Source organism: Varanus komodoensis, unplaced genomic scaffold (assembly GCF_004798865.1).
Source record: "Varanus komodoensis strain SLA01 unplaced genomic scaffold, ASM479886v1 scaffold44_3, whole genome shotgun sequence".
In the NCBI taxonomy this organism is placed as follows: Eukaryota; Metazoa; Chordata; class Lepidosauria; order Squamata; family Varanidae; genus Varanus; species Varanus komodoensis.
Window position 1 is genome coordinate 41669 of NW_025336010.1, and position 20983 is coordinate 62651.

The 20983-nt window shown below is 47.3% G+C and overlaps 2 protein-coding genes across 5 annotated transcripts; one reads left to right on the forward strand and one right to left on the reverse strand.

The window, feature by feature from the left end:
• Positions 1-1323: 1323 nt before the first annotated feature.
• On the forward strand, positions 1324-11523 carry SMARCB1 (SWI/SNF related, matrix associated, actin dependent regulator of chromatin, subfamily b, member 1). Its single transcript, XM_044444306.1, has 10 exons — positions 1324-1482; positions 1664-1775; positions 2030-2059; positions 4813-4942; positions 5248-5385; positions 7206-7333; positions 9060-9226; positions 9799-9989; positions 10228-10359; positions 11254-11523. The coding sequence occupies exons 1-10, from the start codon at positions 1390-1392 to the stop codon at positions 11291-11293; spliced, it is 1161 nt and encodes a 386-aa protein (XP_044300241.1). The 5' UTR covers positions 1324-1389; the 3' UTR covers positions 11294-11523.
• A 3318-nt stretch (positions 11524-14841) lies between these two features.
• LOC123030388 (derlin-3-like) lies at positions 14842-20454 on the reverse strand. Of its 4 annotated transcripts, none has more exons than XM_044444264.1 (7): positions 20349-20454; positions 20125-20190; positions 19929-20002; positions 19018-19111; positions 17933-18128; positions 16404-16494; positions 14842-15216 (listed from the first exon to the last, which is right to left on the reverse strand). In XM_044444264.1, exons 1-7 carry the CDS (start codon positions 20439-20441, stop codon positions 15111-15113), a joined length of 720 nt encoding a protein of 239 aa, XP_044300199.1. In that variant the 5' UTR covers positions 20442-20454; the 3' UTR covers positions 14842-15110. The 4 variants fall into 4 exon arrangements, 1 of the variants encoding a protein (XP_044300199.1); XR_006416090.1 differs by having other exon boundaries at positions 15175-15216; positions 16404-17640; positions 17758-18128; XR_006416092.1 differs by having other exon boundaries at positions 15181-15216; positions 16404-16728; positions 17758-18128.
• Positions 20455-20983: the final 529 nt, after the last annotated feature.

The following is a 20983-nucleotide window of genomic DNA, read 5'->3' on the forward strand; positions in this document are numbered from 1 at the left end:
GGGCTGGCTGTTCTCCACCACCTCTTCCTTGATAGCATCGCATTTGTAGGAGGTGCACCGGTGCTGCCGGGAGGGCCAGGGAGAGGAGGGGAGACAGCTCGGTGGGAGTGAGCTAGGAGCCAGGCTGCACCGAATTCAGTATTTTGTTCTTTTGTTGGCATTTTTGTTGCTCGGTTTCTGGTTGTTTTAGAGAATTTTCTTTTTTTTTGGTATTGTGTTTGGAAACTTATACACAGAGTACTGTATTATGTGTATGGTGCTTTTTGTTTCTGCCTCAGTGGTCCCCGAGGTGGTTTTCCTGTTTTTGCCGGTCACAAGCTCTGGAAAGGTTGAAAACAATCTATATCCCGATTTGAATCTGTTGCTCTTTTGGGCATATTGGACTCCACACAGTTTGTTTCAGGAAAAAAAACTTTCTAATAAACATTGGAGGGGGGACAGAAGATGCACATGATGTGGAAATGCTTGGTGGTGGCCCCCATCTGGTGGTGCCCTTTTAGACACATGTCCTACCTATGTCATTCTAGTTTAAAGATGTCACTGTACTGCTGAATTGCTGCTGTGATTCTCACATCCAAAAGCCATTTTCTGTTCACTGCCAGTGGACTATATAAGGCCTTATGGTGGTTGCAACTCACGTTACAGGGTTGGAAAGCCAAGTTCTCTTCCTCAGCCTCTGTGAAGGTTGCACAACATTGATGCTCTATGAGAGAATATACTATTGAGCACAATGTGCCTTGGCATGTCTTCCAACCTTTGGTCAAACTGTATCAGTATATGTTAGTGATGTGGAACAGGAACTTTGAGTGTGTGTTAGTGCATGTGTGTCATGTGCACACACACATATATATCTATGCATGCTTATCGTTAATACTTACAAGATCAATTTAATGCATTTCTGAATGTTACTCTGTGGTGGTGTGTTTTTCTTTTTTCTGTATGTGTGTTCACTCCTGTTTTGCACACTCAGCAACGTTCCGCTGACATTTGGTATTGCTGAAAGAATATAAAAATCAAATACGAGTTATAAATTTAAAAACCACAGCCACGGTTATGACGGAGCTAAAAAGCTGCGTGCCGCTTCAATCTAGAAAGGGGAGCCAGGCGGACCGGTGCTCTCCGTCGCTCCCTGGTGCTGTCCCAGCCACGGGACCGGCGAGCCGCATCCCGCGCCGGAGACGACAAGCCCGCGCTGCTCTTCCGCGGGGGGCGCGCCGGCCGAAGAAACGCAATTCCAGCCGTGCGCAGGCGCAGCTGTCGCCTCCCGCCGGGAGGCGCGCGCCTGGGTATCGCTCGCCCTTCGCGCAGGCGCGCCAGCCTTCCCTGTTAGGCCGCGCTGCCTCCTGTCGCCGTGGTGGCCCAGCGCGGCCTCCCTTCGCTTCCGCAGCCATGATGATGATGGCGCTGAGCAAAACCTTTGGGCAGAAGCCCGTCAAGTTCCAGCTGGAGGAGGACGGCGAGTTCTACATGATCGGCTCCGAGGTGAGCGAGGGGACCTCGGCTCGGCCACCCGGGAGGGCGGCCCCCCCCCCCCCGCCTGCCTGCCTGCCTGCCTGCCTGCGCCCGCCGCGCGCCGGTGTGGGCGGGTGGCCGCGGGTCGGCTGGGAACCTGCTGCTCGCCGGCGGCCTGGCCTGCCGCTGACCCGGCGCGCTCGCCTTCCAGGTGGGCAATTACCTGCGCATGTTCCGCGGCTCGCTGTACAAGCGCTACCCTTCGCTCTGGAGGCGCCTGGCCACAGTGGAGGAGCGCAAGAAGATCGTCGCCTCTTCCCACGGTGAGCGCACGTGGGGGGCGCCTCGCCGGCCGGCTCGCTCGTTCCGGGGAGGCCTCTCTGTCTTCGGCCGCCCACTGCACGAACCCTCCCGGCGTCGCCACGCGTCGGCGGCTCAGCCCGCACGTGTATCCTAGGCGGCAGGGCGGGCGTGCGGGGGTGCGCCGGCGGCTCCCCAGTGCTTGCTCGCCGCCCGTTTTCTGCTCGCTTGTCTGCCCGGTGGCCGCTCACTTTGCCTTGTTTTCTCTTCTTCGTAGAGTCTCAACGGAGCCACAGCCCCAGGAGATGTAAGTCGCCCCTGAGGCCCCGCAGCCTTCCCGTCGCTTCGGCCCCGCAGCGCCCGGCCGCGCGTTCCCTGTGCGGCGCTCTCGCCGCTTGCCGCCTCAGCCACGCTCGGGGGTGGGGGGGTCGCGTCAAACCTTGCAATAGCTGGTGCAGCTATGAAAAATGCTGAGCAAGGCTAGGCACGTTTGCTTCAAAGTCAGGATTCGTGTATAATAGCACTTTATTCGAAGGAGTCATACTTGAAGCACTGTGCTTTAGGGAAGAGGATAAGGTGGTCTGGGTCAAAAGCCTAACCGGAACAGGGAACTGGCCTTCAGACTTTATTAAATGCTCATAGAAAGGCAAGCAGTACTGCACAAGTAAAAGGTTAAAGGTTCATGTGCCCTGTTAGGAAGAAGGGATTCTTTGTATTACCATTCCAATTGTATAAGTGTGGTGTAGTGGTTAAGAGCGTGGATCTGGGACTCGGGCAGTCAGGGTTCTAGTCCCCTGAGTGACGTTGGGCCAGTCACAGACACTCAGCCCAACCTACCTCTTAGGGTTGTTGTGAGGATGAGACTGAGAGCACTAGGAGGAGAATGATGTAAATCTCTTTGAGTTCTTTAAAAAAAAAAAGGCAGGATATAAATCCAAGAATAATTACATTGCTTAAATATGGTAAGCTGCTTTGAGTCCCACTACCAGGAGTAAGCAGACTAAACAAATATAATAAACTCATTTTTTTGACTGGGTGACCTCTGAAATGGACAGAGGAAACACTGTGGACATAATCTTCCTAGACTTTAGCAAAGCTTTCGACATAGTGCCCATGACATGCTGATAAACAAATTAGCAAAAACTGGACTAGATGGAAAAACTGTTAGGTGGATCAAAAATGGCTGCTAAATTGTACATCAGCAGCACCTTCTCAAAGTGGAGGAAGGTGGTTAGTGGACTGCTGCAGGGTTCAGTCCTGGGCTCAGTGCTCTTTATTAATGATTTAGATGAGGAAGTACAAGGAACAGTGATCAGATTTTCAGATGATACAAAACTGGGTGGAATAACAAACAACCTAGAAGACAGAATGAAGATCTAGGGAAAGCTTGATAAACTTGAACGTTGGGCTGAAAGCAACAGAACGAGATGCAATAAGGACAAGTACCAAGTCTTCCACCTTGGAAAAAGAAACCAAATCCATCAATATGGGGAATACATGGCTCAACAGAACTAAAAAGAAAAAAGACATTGGAGTTATTGTGGGCAACAGGCTTAATATGAGCCAACGATGTGATGCAGCCACTAAAAGGGTAAATGCTATTTTGGGATACATTAATAGAAGTACTACTTTCAAATCACAAGAAGTAGTAGTTTCCCTATACTCTTTGCTAGTCAGTCAGACCTCATCTGGAATACTGTGTCCAGTTCTGGGTACCAGGATGCAGAAAAATTAGAAAAGGTCCAGCAGAGGGTGAAATGATCCAGGGTTTGGAAACACTGCCCTATGAGGCGAGACTGAGAGAAGTGGGCATGTTCAGCCTTGAGAAGACAAGGCTGAGGGGGGACATGATATCCCTCTGTAAGTAGCTCAAAGGTGGTCACAAAGAGGAAGGTCAATATCTGTTTTACCAGAGTGCAGAACACTCAATCTGCTCAAGTTGTGACAACCCAGATTCAGGCTGGACACCAGGAAGTTTCCTCACTATCACAGCAATGTGACAGTGGAACCAGCTGCCTAGAAAAGTTGTGGGCTCTCTCGCACTAGAGACATTCAAGGCGAAACTGGTCACCTGAGTGGGATGGTGTAACTTGGTGTGCTACAACAGCAGGAGTTTGGACTTCTTGGCCCCTTCCAACTCTACTGTTCTGTGAGTCTGAACAATAAATATTGCAACTCATGCTTTGGGTACAGAAATTTAGAATTTAGAACCTTGTATGCTTCTGAAATATCCACAAGTGTTTTGTGGCATTGTATATTGTAATAAATTTCATACTCTATACATTGAGCAAAGTCTTGATGTACTATTCCCAAATGAAAGTATTTTAAAGGAATGTTGGGGGGCATTCCTAAAATGGTTTTGTTCCAAAATGGATAAAAGCTCTTCAAATTAAAAAGGCTTTTCGATCCACCACCCCAATTTGGGTTTTCACAATCTACTTGTGGAATAGGCAGCACGTCTTCAGGTATCCTTCAGGTCCCCTTCTGCCACACACTGCTCACTCTCTGTGTGTGCGTGGTGGTGGTTTTTCATTTCTTTCTTTCTTGTGAAGGTAGTGAAGGAATTTCCTTGTGCTGGTCCTTTAGTTAGTTTAAAAGTGTGTCCCAGTGAGAGTACAGTTAGAGTCTAGAGGAATATAGCACATCTTTCTGCTCTGTCTCACTTCATTACAGTCTGATCCTAATTTTTTCGGATAAGCTCTTGGAACTCTGTATGATAACCTTCCTTAGGATAGGGCAGGTTAGGGTAGAGTGGAGTTAGTCATGTAAAGAAGAGAATAAGAGGTACCATATGAGGCTTGCATTCTTTCAACACCTCCAGAAGATGATCTAGGTTTAATTTGAAAAAGTCCTTTGTTTGAAAGTGCAATTTGATAGGCAGGAGACCGAGTGCCACTCTGTGGCATGGCTCTGCTTTCTAGCCTTACCTTGCTTGTTGAAGCTAACATGGAATGAGAAATTCAGGTGAGGGAAGCTTCCCCTGGAGTATCACCTGGCAGGAGATGCCCTAGTGATCCATGCTATTTTCTTCCTTCCTTCCCATCTTCTTTCCTATCCTAGATCATGGTTATACTACACTAGCTACTAGTGTGACTCTCTTGAAAGCCTCTGAAGTAGAAGAGATCTTGGATGGAAATGATGAGAAATACAAAGCAGTCTCTATCAGCACTGAGCCTCCAACCTACCTTAGGTAATATGAAGATGCATTTCCTCCTTCCTGGGGAAAGAAAAGCCAGGGACAACAAAATGAAGGGGGCTACAAGGAAAAACATCTTATTTTTATTTGAACCACTTTAACATGATGATGCTTCAGGAAGTTCCCTTTTCTTAGATATTAGCATCAAATCTCAGTTGTAACCTTCAGGTTGCTTTATATTTGCTGGAAAATATAAATGAATAGGCCTGTTTTTTCTAAACCTTGCACTGATACTCTTCCACATACAGAAGAATGATACGAATGTGTAAACTCTGTTCACAAGTAATCTCCTTTTTTAGAGAGCAAAAGGCAAAACGGAACAGCCAGTGGGTTCCAACCCTCCCAAACAGTTCCCATCATCTTGATGCTGTGCCATGTTCAACAACCATTAACAGAAATCGGATGGGCAGGGATAAGAAGAGAACTTTTCCACTCTGGTAAGTTTGTCTTGAGAAAGGTGGGGAGAAGGAAGAGTCAAAAAGGTAAAATCCCTTAAAATGCTTGGAGAATATTCAAAACCACAATAATAGACCCAAATAGTACATATGCTAGAAGTTTGGGAACATAGCATGAAGTCCAAGAATTCACCAGCATGGTTAACTAGCAGTATCATGAAAGATACTGGAGAGAAGGAGGTTTCTTAGGAAAGCAAAAGGGAGTACAAGCTTGCACAAGGAAGATGTAAGCAGAAAATAAGAGATGCAGAAAAGAATTTTTGAGCATATTGCCAATGGCATCAAGTCAGCAATAAAGAATATTTTAAATATATCAAAAGCAAGAAACCAGCTAAAAACGACAGTTGGGCTATTGGTTGATAATTAAGGGGATACCAAGGGAGGATAAGGAAATTTAATAAAAGCTGGATGAATTTTTTCATTTGTTTGCACAGCATAGGAAATACAGAATAGATGCCTGTTGCTTAACTTGCATATTCAGGAACAGAGTTAGAGAGTTAAGGCAGGTAGTGGTGACAAAAGATGAAATTCTGAACCTTATTGATAGATTGAAAGTTAATAAATCACCAGCCCCTGATCCTAGAGTTCTGAACTGCTCAAATAAGAAACTGACCTCCTTATAAAATATGTAAATGTCCTTATGAGCAGCTTCTATATCAGAGGACTAGAAAATGGGCAATGTAATACTAATTTTTAAAAAGAAATCCAGAGGGATCTGGGAAATCACAGTTTAATATCTGTTCTGGGTAAATTGGTCAAAAATGTAATTAACAACCAAATCTGTAAGCTCAAAGAGGGTCAAACCCTGCTGAAAAAGAATCAATATGGGTTCTGCGTTCTGTCTTACTAGCCTATTTGCATTTTCTGAGAGTGGCAGTAAACTCTCATGAACATGTGTGATCTGGCAATATGCCTGTATATACCAGTCGCTAGAGGACTTGGGCAGTAGGAAGCTGTTGTATTCTGCTTGAGGAATCCCTTGGGCAGCTGTATGAACAGGATGCAGACCAGCTGGGTTGCTGATGTGATCTAACCTGCCTCTTTCTATGTTCATATGTGGATGGTGGAGACCTAGTTGTAGATCCTCTAAAACTGAAGGCATTCAAAACGGAGGGGGCCATAAATGGAGTTGTCAACTTCAATTCATTACGAATTGGTGACAAAATATAATTAAGCATGATTATAAAGTTAATGTTTATTATAGTAACATAAAGTTTATGTATCAGAATTTTTAAAAGCCTATTAATTACTTACATTTCATTGAAACATGCAGTTGGAATGGGCCATTTAGGTCATCAAGTCCAATCCCCTGCTCAGGGCAAGAATCCAATTTAAAGTGCACCTGAGAAGTGGCTGTCCAGTCTATGCTTGTGGACCTGCACTGATTGTCTATGTAGTAACTTCCATTACTGCTCTGTCTATTTTTGAGTTTCTGATAACAATAAGTCACAGGTTTAGATACGTCTACTAAAAGATCCAAGTCTGATAACAGATAAAGAGCTTCAGAACCAGTAGAGATACTAGGAGCACAGAGCTAACAAATGACTTGGGTGCAGACTGGCTTCCTTAGCTACAAAATAGAGATAAATATTTTCCCCTGCCCACCCCAGTTATTGTAAGAATATGCACAATAACAAGCAGGGTGTGCCAGAATTCCTACTCTAATCCCCACCATCCTGAAAAAGGGGACTGGAGCCAAGTTTAATTTTGGAAAACTGGGACTTGAACCTATCTAGGCTGTGGGTCTGTGCTAAACATTTTAATTCAGTGGTGCTCTGCCCTGCTGTCTTGCTGCCTTTTAGCTTTGATGACCATGACCCAGCTGTGATCCATGAGAATGCCTCACAGCCAGAGGTGCTGGTTCCAATCCGACTGGACATGGAAATTGATGGACAGAAGCTGAGAGATGCCTTTACGTGGAATATGAATGGTGCGTGAAGGGTGGGATGTGACTAATCCAGTGACATTGATATCATTGCATGTTAGTTATTCTACTTGAAAAAGAAAACAGCACCCAAGCCTGAAATTTGCAACAGTAAAAATGGCAATTTTATGGCATTTTTATGTACCAGTTTACATAAAAACATTTGCATTTGCTTTCTGGCAGTGGGCAAAAAAGTTTGACCTTGCAGTGCCTACTCTTTAGCAGTTTCTCTGGTAATGGAGGTTGGGCTGGCGTTTTTACAATCAAGTCCTTCTCAAAATGTGCCAATTGTGTTATGCAAGGGCTCTTTTACCTCCCTCCCCAGTGAGTCAGCTGTAGGTTTGAACCATGTGCCACCTGCACGCTGGCTGCAATGAACCAGTTCTGATCCAGTCTTGCATTGGAAAGCTTTATTGAGGGTACTTGTCTTAATGACACTGCAAGTGAGAAGGACCTTGGAATTGAAAATCGCAAGCTGAATATTAGTCAATAATGTGATGTGGCTGCAAAAAAGGCAAATGCAGTGTTGGACTGCATTAATAGAAATATCACTTTCAAATGTTGTGAAGTTCTAGTTCTCTTCTCAACACTGGTTATGCCTTGTCTGGAGTGCTGCATCCAGTTCTGGGCACCACAATTGAAGAAAGAGGCAAATGAGCTGGAAAGGGTTCAAAGGAGGGCACCAAGGATGATTCAGGGACTGAAAACCAGGCCCTATCAGAAGAAATTGAAAGAACTGGGAATGTTTCGCTTTTAGAAGAAAAAACTGAGGGGAGATATGATAGCACTTTTCAAATACCTGAAAGGCTGTTATAAAGAGCCCAGCACTCCAACCTATCAAAACCACTTCTGTTTCTGTTTTCCAGGATATTAACTATCCCACCCAATGTTGTGTCGTCTGCAGAGTTGATGAGCACTCCCTGTACTTCCTCATCCAACTCATTAGGGTTTAAAAATGTCGAAGAGTTCTGGTTTCAGGACTGAACCTGCAGTACCTGAAGGAACGCCTGCAGCCATATTTGCCCTCCCGCCCCTTGAGATCGGCAGCAGGGGCTCTCCTCCGGGAGCCTTCCGTAAGAGATATCAGGAAGCAAAGTACCCGGAGGAGGGCCTTCTCTGCGGTGGTGCCCCATCTGTGGAATGCGCTCCCCAGAGAGGTCTGCCTGGCACCATCGTTATTTGTTTTTCGGCGCCAGGCCAAGACCTTTTTATTCAAACAGTATTTTAATCATCTTTAATATTTATAGTTTTAATTGTGCAGCCAGTGTGTTTCCAAGTTTTAATTGTAATTGTATTGTTTTATTTATTTGTTGATGCGAGCCATCCCTAGGCTATGTAACAATGGGGACAGCATAGAAAAGCTTCAAATAAATAAATAAATCCCTCACTTGTTACCCCTCCCCAGTTTGAGAAGATGCCATTGATGAGTACTCTTTGAGTCCAATTCTGTAACAGTGGTTTCCACTGTGGCTTTCCATTATGTGTGAACTTGCCCATAAGCTGCACTTCTAAGCACACTTATTTGAAAGTAATTTGCAGAAAGTTTTATAATGTCTTTTCAAGTAAGTGATTACATAGTGTGTGCACTTCAATTTAGCCAATTCTGAAGATAACAGTAGATAGACTTTCTGTTAGAGGTTGGTAAAATAGTGTGTAATGATGAAGCTTCATCTGCAGATGCTTGATTGTGCCACAATCTACTTTTTTTGTTTTTGTTTTTTGTTTTCATCAGAAAAACTGATGACTCCAGAAATGTTTTCAGAAATTCTCTGTGATGACCTGGATTTGAATCCCCTGACTTTTGTGCCTGCTATTGCATCAGCGATACGACAGCAAATTGAATCTTATCCTACAGACAGTATCCTAGAGGACCAGTCGGATCAGCGTGTCATTATTAAGGCAAGGAGAGCTGGCAGCAGTTGGGAAGGTCCTGCAGGCATGTCTGTTCTGAGGGCTTCTCAAGCAGGTCCAGCTGTTCTTCAGTGAAGAGCAGCTTGCCCACTGTGAAATCAGAGGCAATGATGGCGCTTGGTTCTGTTTCTCTTGCAACTTGCACGGTGGTTGAACCTGTACTACTTTGCATGCCAGATACTCACTTCAGTTCTCTTTTCTTGGCCATTGCCTGGGATTTCGGATCTGGAGAATTGTGCTTTGTTCAGTTCATTTATCTGAGATGAACCTTCATTCTCCAACAAGTGCCTTGGGTGAGAAAATGGAGAGCTCTCTATTGCAATGCTTACAAGTGATGTACATTTTTAAAAATTTTCTTTAATCGACACTGTATTTAAATTTTATCATTATGTAATATAGTGTGGACTTCCTTGACTAGGTAGCTAGAAAACTCCATAACCTTTGCAGACTCAAGAAAACAATATTCTTTTTTCTAACTATCCCAGAATGGCAGAGGGGTTGAGCTTTAGTCTATTTGGAATTCAAGCAGTGCAGAACTCATTTGTGATATTTGCATCTAGCTCAACATCCATGTGGGTAATATCTCCCTGGTGGACCAGTTTGAGTGGGACATGTCTGAAAAGGAGAATTCCCCGGAGAAGTTTGCACTGAAGCTGTGTTCAGAGCTTGGTTTGGGCGGTGAATTTGTCACCACCATTGCTTACAGCATCCGAGGGCAGCTGAGCTGGCATCAGAAGACATATGCATTCAGGTAAGGGGTGGGGCTAGTGTATCCACGTGACCCAAAGGCAGGGGAATCATCAGATTCCAGCTTCTGCAATGTGAGAGTTTTGGAAAACCAAAGTGTTTTCCATAGTGTGCTTTTGCCTGCTAGATGTGGTGGTCCAGAGTGGGTTGAAATGGAAAACTTTGACCCTGCTGTCCAAATGTTGGGGCTCAGAATTATATTCAGCCATGTGTCTTGCCTTCCCTGTGCCTTGCTTTTTCAGTGAGAATCCTCTGCCAACAGTAGAGATTGCTATTCGTAACACTGGGGATGCTGACCAGTGGTGCCCTCTGCTTGAAACACTGACAGATGCAGAGATGGAGAAGAAGATCCGAGACCAAGACAGAAACACCAGGTGCTGCTACCTGCCTTTGTGCATTTTTTCTATTTTCTATGATGGAAAATCTGCATCTTTCAAATCTATCATTTTATTAGATTTTCCAAACACTCTTTGGAGAATAGAGAGTTAGTTTTCTTGTGTTTTGATATAGATGTTCTCCATCTGTTATTGCACAACTATCATATTGCATTTTCAATGTTAGCAGCTTTTCCTGATGCAGAGCAGCAGGCATTACACTCTCAAGTGCGGGCTATTTTGAAGGAGGGGTAATCACGATCTAAATATTCTAGTTACCTTTCCTTCTGCTCATGTTCCATATCTTAGGAACAGCTTACTAGCTGCTACATGGAACCCAAAGCAGTCTCTAGAGTGCTTGAAATCTAATGGCATTCTGCACATGACAATTCATAGGTGTGATCAGAACTTTTCGCTTGTACTGGCAAGTCTGCATTAACTTGCACTTCCTGGTGGCATGTATTGCACATGCAACTAGTTCTAAATCAAGGATGCCTGGCACAATTCCCTTCCCTGGGTAGGTGTTAGGGCTTGTATTTGCCAAATTCCTGTGGCAGGGCTGATTGATGGTTCAGTGACGTTTCACCACCCTCATTTTGGTCTGAGAAGGAATTAGTGGTAGTCAGGGAAGTGTGCTTATGCAGCTGCAATATGCATTTTGTTCTAGTCACATCTCAAAGCTGTTTAGAATTTGTAACTTTCCACAATAGCAAATTCCACTTCTGCATTGTCTACAGCAGGAGTTCGGAAACCTCCATTCCTTTAAACATATCAGTTAAGGACCCTAATATTGAAAGTGGTGGTTCTTTGTGTTCACTCTGTTATCTCTTCCTTCTGGCCCAACCCAAACAATCCCAAAGTACTATTCATGCCTCTTTGCTTTTTCCTCTACAGGCGCATGAGGCGTTTGGCCAACACAGCCCCAGCCTGGTAACCTTCCTGAAGTGTCAAGGATGTTCAGTCTCCGGATTGTTTCCTGGAAGGACTGAGCAAGGTGCAAGCATTTTTCTTGCTCTGCTTTTCTGATCCTGCAGATCAAAGGGCTGATGACATCCACTTCCACCTTTTGGCTACCTGTTGAACAAGTAGTAAAAACCTGTGGCAGCTGCCTGAGCCCTTAACACTCCCCCACAACTACTTTTTAAATAAAAGGAACAAATAATATTTTTGGTTTCCATCAAGTGTCTGTGCTGTGCATTTCCAGTTTCATTTTCTTACTAGTGTGTGTTCTCAGTAATACATCTCTAGCTCAATAACATGGCTATTGTTTATTTTCCATTGTGCAAGCAGGGCAGTGAAGTTCTGTCATTCCTTGCAGGAGAGTGCCATTAGAGGCTAACCATTTCTTTCAGGGATGGATGTCCAAGTACCTATCAGCTGCTGGGTCCTCCATTAAGAACTAAAGTCAATGAACTGAACTGCTTATGTTTCATGAAACTAGAATTGTTGGGAGAAATTATTATTTAGAGGTGGAGCATTAAACAGCAGCATTATAGCTGCTTTTACAAAGTGTGTGCTTTTCTGACAGAAGTCACTCGAATTTTCCTATGCTGGATTGCTTCTGTTGAATTTGTTTTTCAAGCAGTAACACAAAAGTCTGGGCTGAACAGCCTGTGTCTGCAACAGCCAATATCATGTACTAAGACAATTCCTGAGCCTGGTAGGAGATAATACTTGTGCACCAGAGGAAGGCAACAGAAATGATCCAGGGTTTGGAAGCACTGCCCTATGAGGAGAGGCTGAGAGAACTGGGCATGTTCAGGCTTGAGAAGAGAAGACTGAGGGGGGACATGAAATCACTCAAAGGCTCTCACAAAGGGGAAGGTCAAGATCTCTTCTTGCTGATACCAGAGTGCAGGACACAGAATAATCAATTCAAGCTGTGACAAAACAGATTCCGGCTAGGTATCAGGAAAAGCTCCCTCACTGTCAGAGCAATACGGCAGTGGAGCCAGCTGCCTGGAGAGGTGGGCGCTCCCACACTACAGACATTCAGAAAGGGACTGGACAGCCATCAGAGTGGGATAGTGTAACTTAGTGACCTGCAACAGCAGGGGGCTGGACCCGATGGCCTTCATGACTCTTTCCAACTTTACTATTCTGTGATTCTCTGACCTTTGTGGATAGAAATAGGATAAACTCATCAGGGAAGAAAAGTCGCATTTGCCCAGCAAATGGGAAGAAAAGGCCCCAGGAGGCTGCAAGGCCAAGCAAGGTAGGCTTTTAAGGTGGGTTTTTCTGGTTGCCCCTGGCAGTTAACATAGTCTGTGGGATCAAAGGGAGTGATATTCACCAAAGTTTCCCAGGGCACAAAATAATGCTAATTAGGCGCACTGTACTTGTTTGGATTGAGACTACTGTGGATCTGCTGGAGTTGGGAGCCAGCAACTCTTACCCCATCTATCTAATGAGGCTAGAAAGGTCAACCAGAGTGGATTGATTCACCCACAAGGAGGTGAGGTCCCCTGTGAATATGGAACTCCTATCTGAACATGCAAAATAACAGCAACTGGCCTGGGTTCTGATTGGCATGACAAGCACTCACTGGGTGCTGAATATACACAATGGTAGTTGGCACACGTCATGGTGCTCTGTGGGGTCAAAACGTGGTGTGTGTGATCATTCAAATCAGGTCACTGTGCTCATACAACGTCTTAAATGTAGGATGGCTGAATTTTCCTTCGCCATCTGGGAGCCAAAGGTTATAGAAGCTATTAACTGTAAGGTGGTCTTTCAACACTCCTGGAATATGATGTGGCAGAGAGAGGAGCCAGCCTGCGTGTTGACAGCCCATTTGTGTTCTGGATTCCGGCTTGGATGTTACGACTCCGGATTGGCCCTTCTTTCCTTGAAGCCTGTCACAACTTGTTCCTTCTGATCTTCAACTGTAAAAGAGGACGCAAGACAGGCTTTCTAGATTTGACCAAAGGTCTAAACCAGGGGTCCTCCTACTTTTTCAACGGGACCAGTTGACAGGTGCCTGTGGTGCGTGCCGGCCACCAAGGTGGTGCCAGCGGGGAGGCGCAGGCAGGTGAGGGGGTCGGGCATGTGCACGTGAGGATGGGGGGCACACGGGGTGAGGCACCGGCTTGCTCGCAAAATTGTTTTCTCCGAGCGAGTCCAAAATGACCTCGTTAGTAAGTTGCTCATGTGCATGGCGAGCACAAAACCTCTGGGGCGGGCCGGTGAAATGGGCACGGCGGGTCGGATTTGGCCCGCCATGTCCATTCATCTGGCCCACCTTTTATGTGAGCCCGGGGGTGGGCAGCCAGCCCCTTGCCCACCGCTGCCACGTGCCCACCCGCTTCCTTGCCGTGCCCACCACCTTGCCTTGCTTCAGTTCATTTCCTAATTATGCTTAAAATGGGAGTTTGCCTTTCTCACAACAGACAGAAACTGGGTCAACGTATTTATTGAACTGTCCACAACCGCAACATCCCTTCCTTGTTCTTGAGGCACTCGCTCAAACTGCACCTTGAAGGTGGGATTTTCCCCCCTACATACATTACCTTAAACTTGCTTACTGTGTTTGCCATTTTGATGCCCATTTCCCCAGCCTGGAGAAACCACTTACGAGTTTTTCACAATGGCTGTTGATTTTGATACAGCATTTCTGATTCCATTTGAACTCTTTGTATCCTTGTTGAGGTCTCAACCTGAAGAGCAGCTTTAGCCATGACCAATCTGCAAAAGAGCTGAGACCCCTCTAGTCATTAACTATAGGCAGCTGTCTCTTTGTCTATCCATTGTTAAGTGTGGAACGTGGTAAAACCATATGTCCTACCTCCAAAGGCTAACAATGAGCATACAGAAAGATTAAAGTGTAGACGGGGAGAGATCAAGATGACCAATGACTGATGGGTTTGCTCTTTTTCTTTTTTTGAGCAAGTCAGAAGGGGTTTCCTGGGCCATCTAGTCTGACCCCCGGCTTCAGCCGGCTCCGCTCACGACATGCTCTTAAAGGGATAAAAGCATTTGACTTTTTAGTAAAAGTGCCAATCTCTTTTGGAAGGGTGGGCTGCTCTGTGAATGCTTCAATAAACCTTTTCTGGTAGGCTTTGCTGGTAGGTTTCTCTTCTTCTTAGACAAATGAACCGGGATAATTGCAGTTTGAAATCCTTGATAGTTTCAGCCAACTTAAATTATATGGTGTCATCAGCAAATCTGGCCACTTCACTGCTCACTCCTAATTTCAGATCATTTGGAACTTGACAACTAAGCAAAGACCAGAAAAGTTTCCTGCTCTGAGCTTTGAGGGGGCGGGGGGGGGGGTATGTATTTTGTTGCATTCTTTTATTTTCAGTACAGAGCTTGAAAATAAATTGGCAAATAGTGGGATAGGTTGGGGGAGGTCAGGTTAAGGGGATAGATGGACTGCCTGTATGCTTTGCAGTCTCAAACCACTAAAAACCCCATAATGGCAAGTTCAGTTCTTCGGTTCCAGATCTTGAATTGATGCAGTACAGCAACACAGAATAGACAGCAGTTCCAGCTATGGTGTATTTTTCACTTCATAAGAGGCCAGCTAATTAGGGGTTTTGGTTTAACATGGAAGTTGAGATGCACAAGACCCCACCCCACCCATCAGTGTTCAGAGAAGATCTTCCAGTTCACTGCAGCCTTCAACACAAACACTTCTCCCTCCCATCCGCTAGAAAATGGCTGAACAGAAGAAGGGAAATGGAGTGGCAGGAAGCACAAAGCATGACACAATCCTCTATCAGTCCAGCAAGTCAAGGTCCGTACCACCATTACTGTGGCTCCTGGGGGTGGTTTCCATCATCAGCAGGAGGCAGATGGTTTTCAGGGAGGTGACTGTAGTTGGGATCTTCCTCAGAAGGATCAAATACAAGCTTCCTGCAAAAGAGCAGGGCAGCCTCACAATAAAAATGCAATCCCTCAGAGCTCTTCCATGGGCACAGCTGGTCAAACCTGTCCCTCACCTGCTGCGTGGACCTAAGCAAGTCTTCCTGTCATACACTGGAAGCTGTCCTACGTGGAAGCAGACCTGCAGCCCACCTGGCTCTCTATCACCTATGCTGACAGCAATGGCGCTCCGGGGTTTCCTTCCACTTGCTGGAAGTGCCTGGGAAGGAACCTGGGACTGCCCAAGGTGCTCTTGCATGCTACTGCCCCCTCCTTAGGGTATTGTCATGTCAGTCAAGATGTTAATGGGCAAGATGGTCCTGGCTGTCATGAGGCAATTACCTGCGCTGGCTCCATTTTGTGCCTGACACAGGAATCTTGCTACCAAGCATAAACAAACACCCCCCTCCCTGCAAACATGAGGTGACAGGGCAAGAGAAAGCAGCATACAGTGAGGGAACTGCTCCCATGCAGGCCATTCTGCACCATGGTTTTTAATGCAGATCCTTATGCAGATGTTCCTTATTCAGAGAAAATTCCCTGATCTGCAGCTGCCAATCTACACTGTATCAGCTAAAACACATTGTATCAGCTAAATCAGTGACACAACACACACGGGGACCAGCAGCTGTCAACTCGGATCTCACAGGTGAGTGCACTTGCGTGTACCACGCAGTTCTAAGCAGATGGTTGCTTCATTCACATTACATCATGGCACGTACAGTTACAGTTGTGAACCAGGCCTGTTTTTCCTCCTTTTATGCCCCTTCATTGCAAATCCAGTAGCACATCACAAAATAAGGAACAGGAAGGAATGGTTGCTGGGAGCTTCTCCAAAGAGACCGTCTTCTTCCCACTAGCTGCCCGTCCCCCTAGCCAAACAGCATTCATGGAGGGACATCAAGCCTGTCCCAAATGACCTAGTTGTTTGATTTTCTCTGGTCTTTTCTAGCTTATAGTATGTCCTAATGACTTAGCTATCCTTTCCTACCCCCACTTTCCAGTGCCATTTCTCCTTCTCTGCAGAATGCTCAGCAGAGGTTGGGCTCATCTCTGTCTCAGTCACTGGGTCTTTAGGTTCTGGATATGAGCATATGTAGGAACACGATCTCATTTGGTCAGGGCTACCTGAATGAAGCTGTTCTCTACCCTAGAGAGACCGTCATGGGCTGACTTACAGAAAACCTGGGGTGAGCAGCAATTTCTTCCCTCCAGGCTGATTGGGAAAGACGTCCTCAAGGAAGTAATAGACATGCCCCACAGCAATTCCTGCAGAAGAATGGTCCACAAAGGGCTTTGGTCATTGCTTGGCCAGGTGTGAGCTCACAGCCGACCACTTGAGGGCCCACCCAGAAGCCCAGCTGGCACTCTTGGCATAATTCTGCCATCAGAACACTCTAACAGAGCAATGGTTTAAAAAGCAGAGACTGTGTTGCAGAACATAAGTCCTTATTCAGCAGGAATCTCACAGCATCCGTCTTCTTCAAACACTGTGGGTAGAGACTGTAAACAGAAAATGTGACCATGCTTTTAATAAACTTAAAACCTCATTTGGGTCCAGATGACTCTCGAAGGACCCTTTTCACTGTGATGAGAACATGAGGGCTTCCTCCACCACGGAATGTGTTGAGATCAGATTTCTCACAGGCCTTGTCACTGCAGGCTTTCAAGAAGGCCCTTCTTTACTCTGACCTTCTCTTGACTGTTTTGTCAGACCAGGTCACAGCTGCCTTCATGTTGTCTTATGCTGATGTTTGTTGGCTTATGGAATCTTCACTGCTTTTATTACTGCACTGATTTCTTAAAATTTTGGATTAGATGCATTTCACTGCTATATGCCACCTAGACGCTTCCTGTCCGAATTACAATTAATTGGTCTTGCTGGTTTTCCTCACCTTTCCCTTGTGTGGCCAATAGAGAAAGGGATCTCTCCTAGCATTCCTCTTTTCCATTTCAGCCTGCTTCAGTATTCCTAGCATTAAAGGGTTATGCTTGAGTGCTGTCGGAACTGGAGAGGAAAGCTCTGAGAAGAGCAAGAGTGTGAGCAGGAGAGTTGTGATACACTATTGCTTCTCTTGGGATGATGGGCAGAATGCATCCTTTGCTCTGGTGTCGGACACAGACCTTGCCTATCCACAGTTTCTTGCCCAATTCCCTGTGAAGAAACCCAGTGCCACGGGCCTTTGCCACCAACAGCCCCTCCCTTAGTTAAGCCTAAAGCATGCCAAGGGCACAGGGAGCATTACGCTGCCCTCCTTTTCCTTGCCCTCATCCACACCAGTCAGCTCCATCAAGTCTTTAGGAATCTCATCTCAGCTGCACATACCCTCTTTGATGGCCCCCAGGAACCACGTTTCTTTGGGATCTCTCTTTTCTAATGTACAGCCAGACTTGGGAAAGCGGCTCCCAATTTGCCTATACAAATTGAATATTTTTGTTCATTTTGGTTTTGCTTTAAAAACTCAGAAACCACAACTGGATATTCTTAGCACATATCAAGGATAAGGACCAAATGCTGCCAGCTGCACTTACCAAGCACTTGACCTGCAGCAAAACCAGAAGAGACTGTATTGCCCCAGAATCAGCTGGTTGGAACAATCAGAAGGGCACTACATGTGCCCTGCAGGAGACACATGTAGTGAAAAACTCTGCAAGAGAAACAAACTGTGTCCAGGAGGACTGGTCTGCCCCACCCCTCTCCTCTCACCGAGAAGGTCAATGATGACAGAGTTGCCCAGGAGCAATGAAAAGCCCATCAGAACCCATGGCAGAAATGGCGCTTGGAAGTTCAGTAGTCCAAAGAAGTTCATGCGGGTGTAGGGGTTTCTTCGGCTCCAGATATATACCAGCATGATGGTGAATGCCTGGCCCAAGAAGAAGAGACTGGCAAATAGCCCAAATAGCTGCATGGACCAATCAAGGAGAAGTGATCAGTCTCTCTCTCTCAATTTTCCTAAAACCATGCAAGGATTGCCTTGAGGGAACTCATTGTACTTTTAGTATCCTGCAAAGTGGTGGACTGATGTAGTCTTTTCAATGAGAGGCCATTACAGAAACTAGTTTATTTTGCCCTTTGTGGAAGCACTTGGTACCCTTATTGATATTGCACAAATAAACCTCTTGGATGCAGTTGAGTCTTTAGGAGACTCTGGGAAGCAGATTTTCTACTGGAAAGAAGCCCAATTGTATTCTGCAAGTCTGCAGTTTAGTACCTAGAGCAGGGATGGGGAACTTGTGGTCTTTGAAATCTTTTGGTCTACAACTCCTCTAACCCTTCACCACTGGCACTGTTCTCTAAGGCTAATGGAAATGTCAGGCCATAGCATATGGTGGACCATCAATTGCCTATTCTTGACTGGCATAATCAAGGATCTTGTTTATTAAAAAAAAAAAGTCCTTTTCCCCCCACCCAAGCTTAGCACTCTGGGTCGTGAATTTATTCTTTTCAAAGACTATATAAGGTAATATCTATTCATAAGTAAATCCCACAGATATTGATGAAATCTACTCCAAAGTATATGTGCAATACTGCAAGATTTTTAAAAAGCCAAAATAAGTGTGTTCAACCTGAAAAGGAATGGAATAAGATGGGAAATTTGCTCATTTTAGAAAATTGGGAATATCTGAAGATTCTGTGGCTAAAAATGGAGAAGTAGACACAAATTTTATCTCCATTTACTTTCTAGTCCCAAAATATCTAAATTTTCCCCTAATAAACATGCTTATTTGCAAGATTGCCCCTCTCCAAAACCCTCTTAGGTGCAGAATGATGGAGAATGATGTAAAGGATACTGTCATGAGAAATCCTCCAAAGAGGAACATGAAGATGAAGTCTGCAGTCCTTCCACGGAAAGAGCCTTCTTCCAGCATTCGGCAGTAGCGGTACCTGTGAGCAGGCAGCAGTAGAGGAAGCTAACAGAGAAACGGGCAGCTGGCTGCAAAGGGCAAGCCCACTTCTAAATGCAGGTGCCAGATGCTTTGCTGCAGAAGCCTCCAAGTGTGAAGGGGATGGAGCAAACCACCCGTAGCTGCTTGGTTGACAGTGAAGCTGCAAAATGAGCTCAGCAAGGGGAGAGAGAGCCGACACTACATTCACAAATGCTAGGAGGGTTTACTCATTTAAACTCCATAGGAGTTTATGCAGGGACCAGGAATGGAACAGAGGCTTCCAAGTTCCACGGAACGACTGGCAGACTTTGCAATTGCAAGCAAAGGAACTTTCTGACTTTTTAATGGGTCTGTCAGGTCCCATCTTGGCACCTCTGTCTCAGCGTCTCAAGCGATGAAAGTCTGGGTCTCTATTGTAACGGTTTATAGTCTCCCCTTTCAGGATGAAACTGCTGCACAGAGCATGAAGAGAGCTGGGCACACTGGCAGCAGTCCACATCCGCACGGAACGAGCCGCGAGCAACAGCAGCCTTGCGCCCGCGTGGGGGGGGGGGGGGGCTCCCGTGCTCGCCCCGAGTCGGACCTCGCCTGCTTGCTCGACCGACGCCGGGCGTCCCTCGATCGGGCGCGCTGGTTTAAGCCGCCGGGAGCGCGCCGCCTTCCGCGCTCGCCACTTCTGGCCCTCGGGAACCGGGAGGCTCAGCGCGGAGGACGGGGGGGCCTGCAGCGCGACGGCCAGGCTCCTCAGGGCGGGAAACGGCCCGTGCCGGGGGCGGCCCCCGGGCAGGCCGCAGCCGCGAGGGCACGAAGGATACAGGAAAATCATATTGAAGACACAGCTGAATCCCAGCGGGCCGAAAAAGAGGAAGGTGGTGACGACACGCCAGACCTGCGGCAAGAATGCAGAAAAGGGAGGGAGGGAGCGAGCGAGCGGAGCGGAGGGGGGCCTCCCGCCGCCGGGCGCTTCCGCGCAGAGCACCAGCGCCCCTCGCTCCGCTCCGCTCCGCGCACCTGCAGCCTGCGGAAGATGAGCTCCGGGTTGAAGTACAGCTGGAAAGGAGTGAGGAGCTCCAGTTGCTGCCGGACGGAAGAGGCGGAGGTGAGTCGCGCAAAGAGGCCCCGCCGCAGCCGGCCCCCCGGGCCAGCGCCCCCCAGCCTGCGCCCCCTCCCCGCTCTCGCCGTGCCCCGCGGGACGGCCCCGCTGGCCACCGGCGGCACTTCCCCCCGGCGGTTACCACGGCGGCCGTGGTGATGGCGCAGGCAGTGGTGTAAGCGCGCGTCACGGCCGGGATGCCCCAGTACTCGGCCGCGAAGCCGCGCTGGGCCATGGCAGGACTGCGCAGAGAGCAGCCGCGCTGCGCCCTCGAAGGGCGGCGCCTTTCCGGGCGGAGCGGGGGGCCACGCCCCCCAGCGCAGCGTGGTGATAGGCCTGTGCGCCTCTCAGGCGAAGGCGGGGGATTGGGTCGCTTAGGCCACGTCCCTGGAGCCAATTGGAGCGGGAAAAGGAGTGGAGTGGCAGGCGCACGGAGCAATGGAGTCCCGGGAGGAAAAGCCACGTGTACTCGGGCGGGTGGGCCGGCGGACCGGGCTCGGCTGGGGCGCTCCCGGAAAGCCGCTTCTGGGGGTGAGGCGCGCCGGCCGCCGGCTCGCCATCGTCTGCCGCCAGTGCGCGCCCAGCCTGCTCCGCGACAGACGTGCGGCGCTCCCGCGGAAGGAAGCGGCGGTGGAGGTGACCTGCGTGCTGCGCCCAGGCAGGTTCTGTCCTGCACGCCGCCCGCCTCCCATGAGCCGCCCGGACATCCGCAGCCACGGGCAGCGCAAGGTGGTGCGATGCCTGCCCCTTTCTCCATCAGAGTGGATTCTCCGGGCA

Bases quoted from the DNA above. Each gene is read 5' to 3' on its own strand.
- LOC123030388 (XM_044444264.1), bottom strand. From the start codon at position 20,441: ATGGCCCAGCGCGGCTTCGCGGCCGAGTACTGGGGCATCCCGGCCGTG. The intron at 20,191-20,348 runs GTAACCGCCGGG...TCCGTCCGGCAG, and splicing joins CCATCACCACGGCCGCCGTG to CAACTGGAGCTCCTCACTCC. The intron at 18,129-19,017 runs GTATCCTTTACA...TGGTCCATGCAG, and splicing joins TTGGAGGATTTCTCATGACA to CTATTTGGGCTATTTGCCAG.
- SMARCB1 (XM_044444306.1), top strand. From the start codon at position 1,390: ATGATGATGATGGCGCTGAGCAAAACCTTTGGGCAGAAGCCCGTCAAG. The intron at 4,943-5,247 runs GTAATATGAAGA...CTCCTTTTTTAG, and splicing joins GAGCCTCCAACCTACCTTAG to AGAGCAAAAGGCAAAACGGA. The intron at 9,990-10,227 runs GTAAGGGGTGGG...TTGCTTTTTCAG, and splicing joins CAGAAGACATATGCATTCAG to TGAGAATCCTCTGCCAACAG.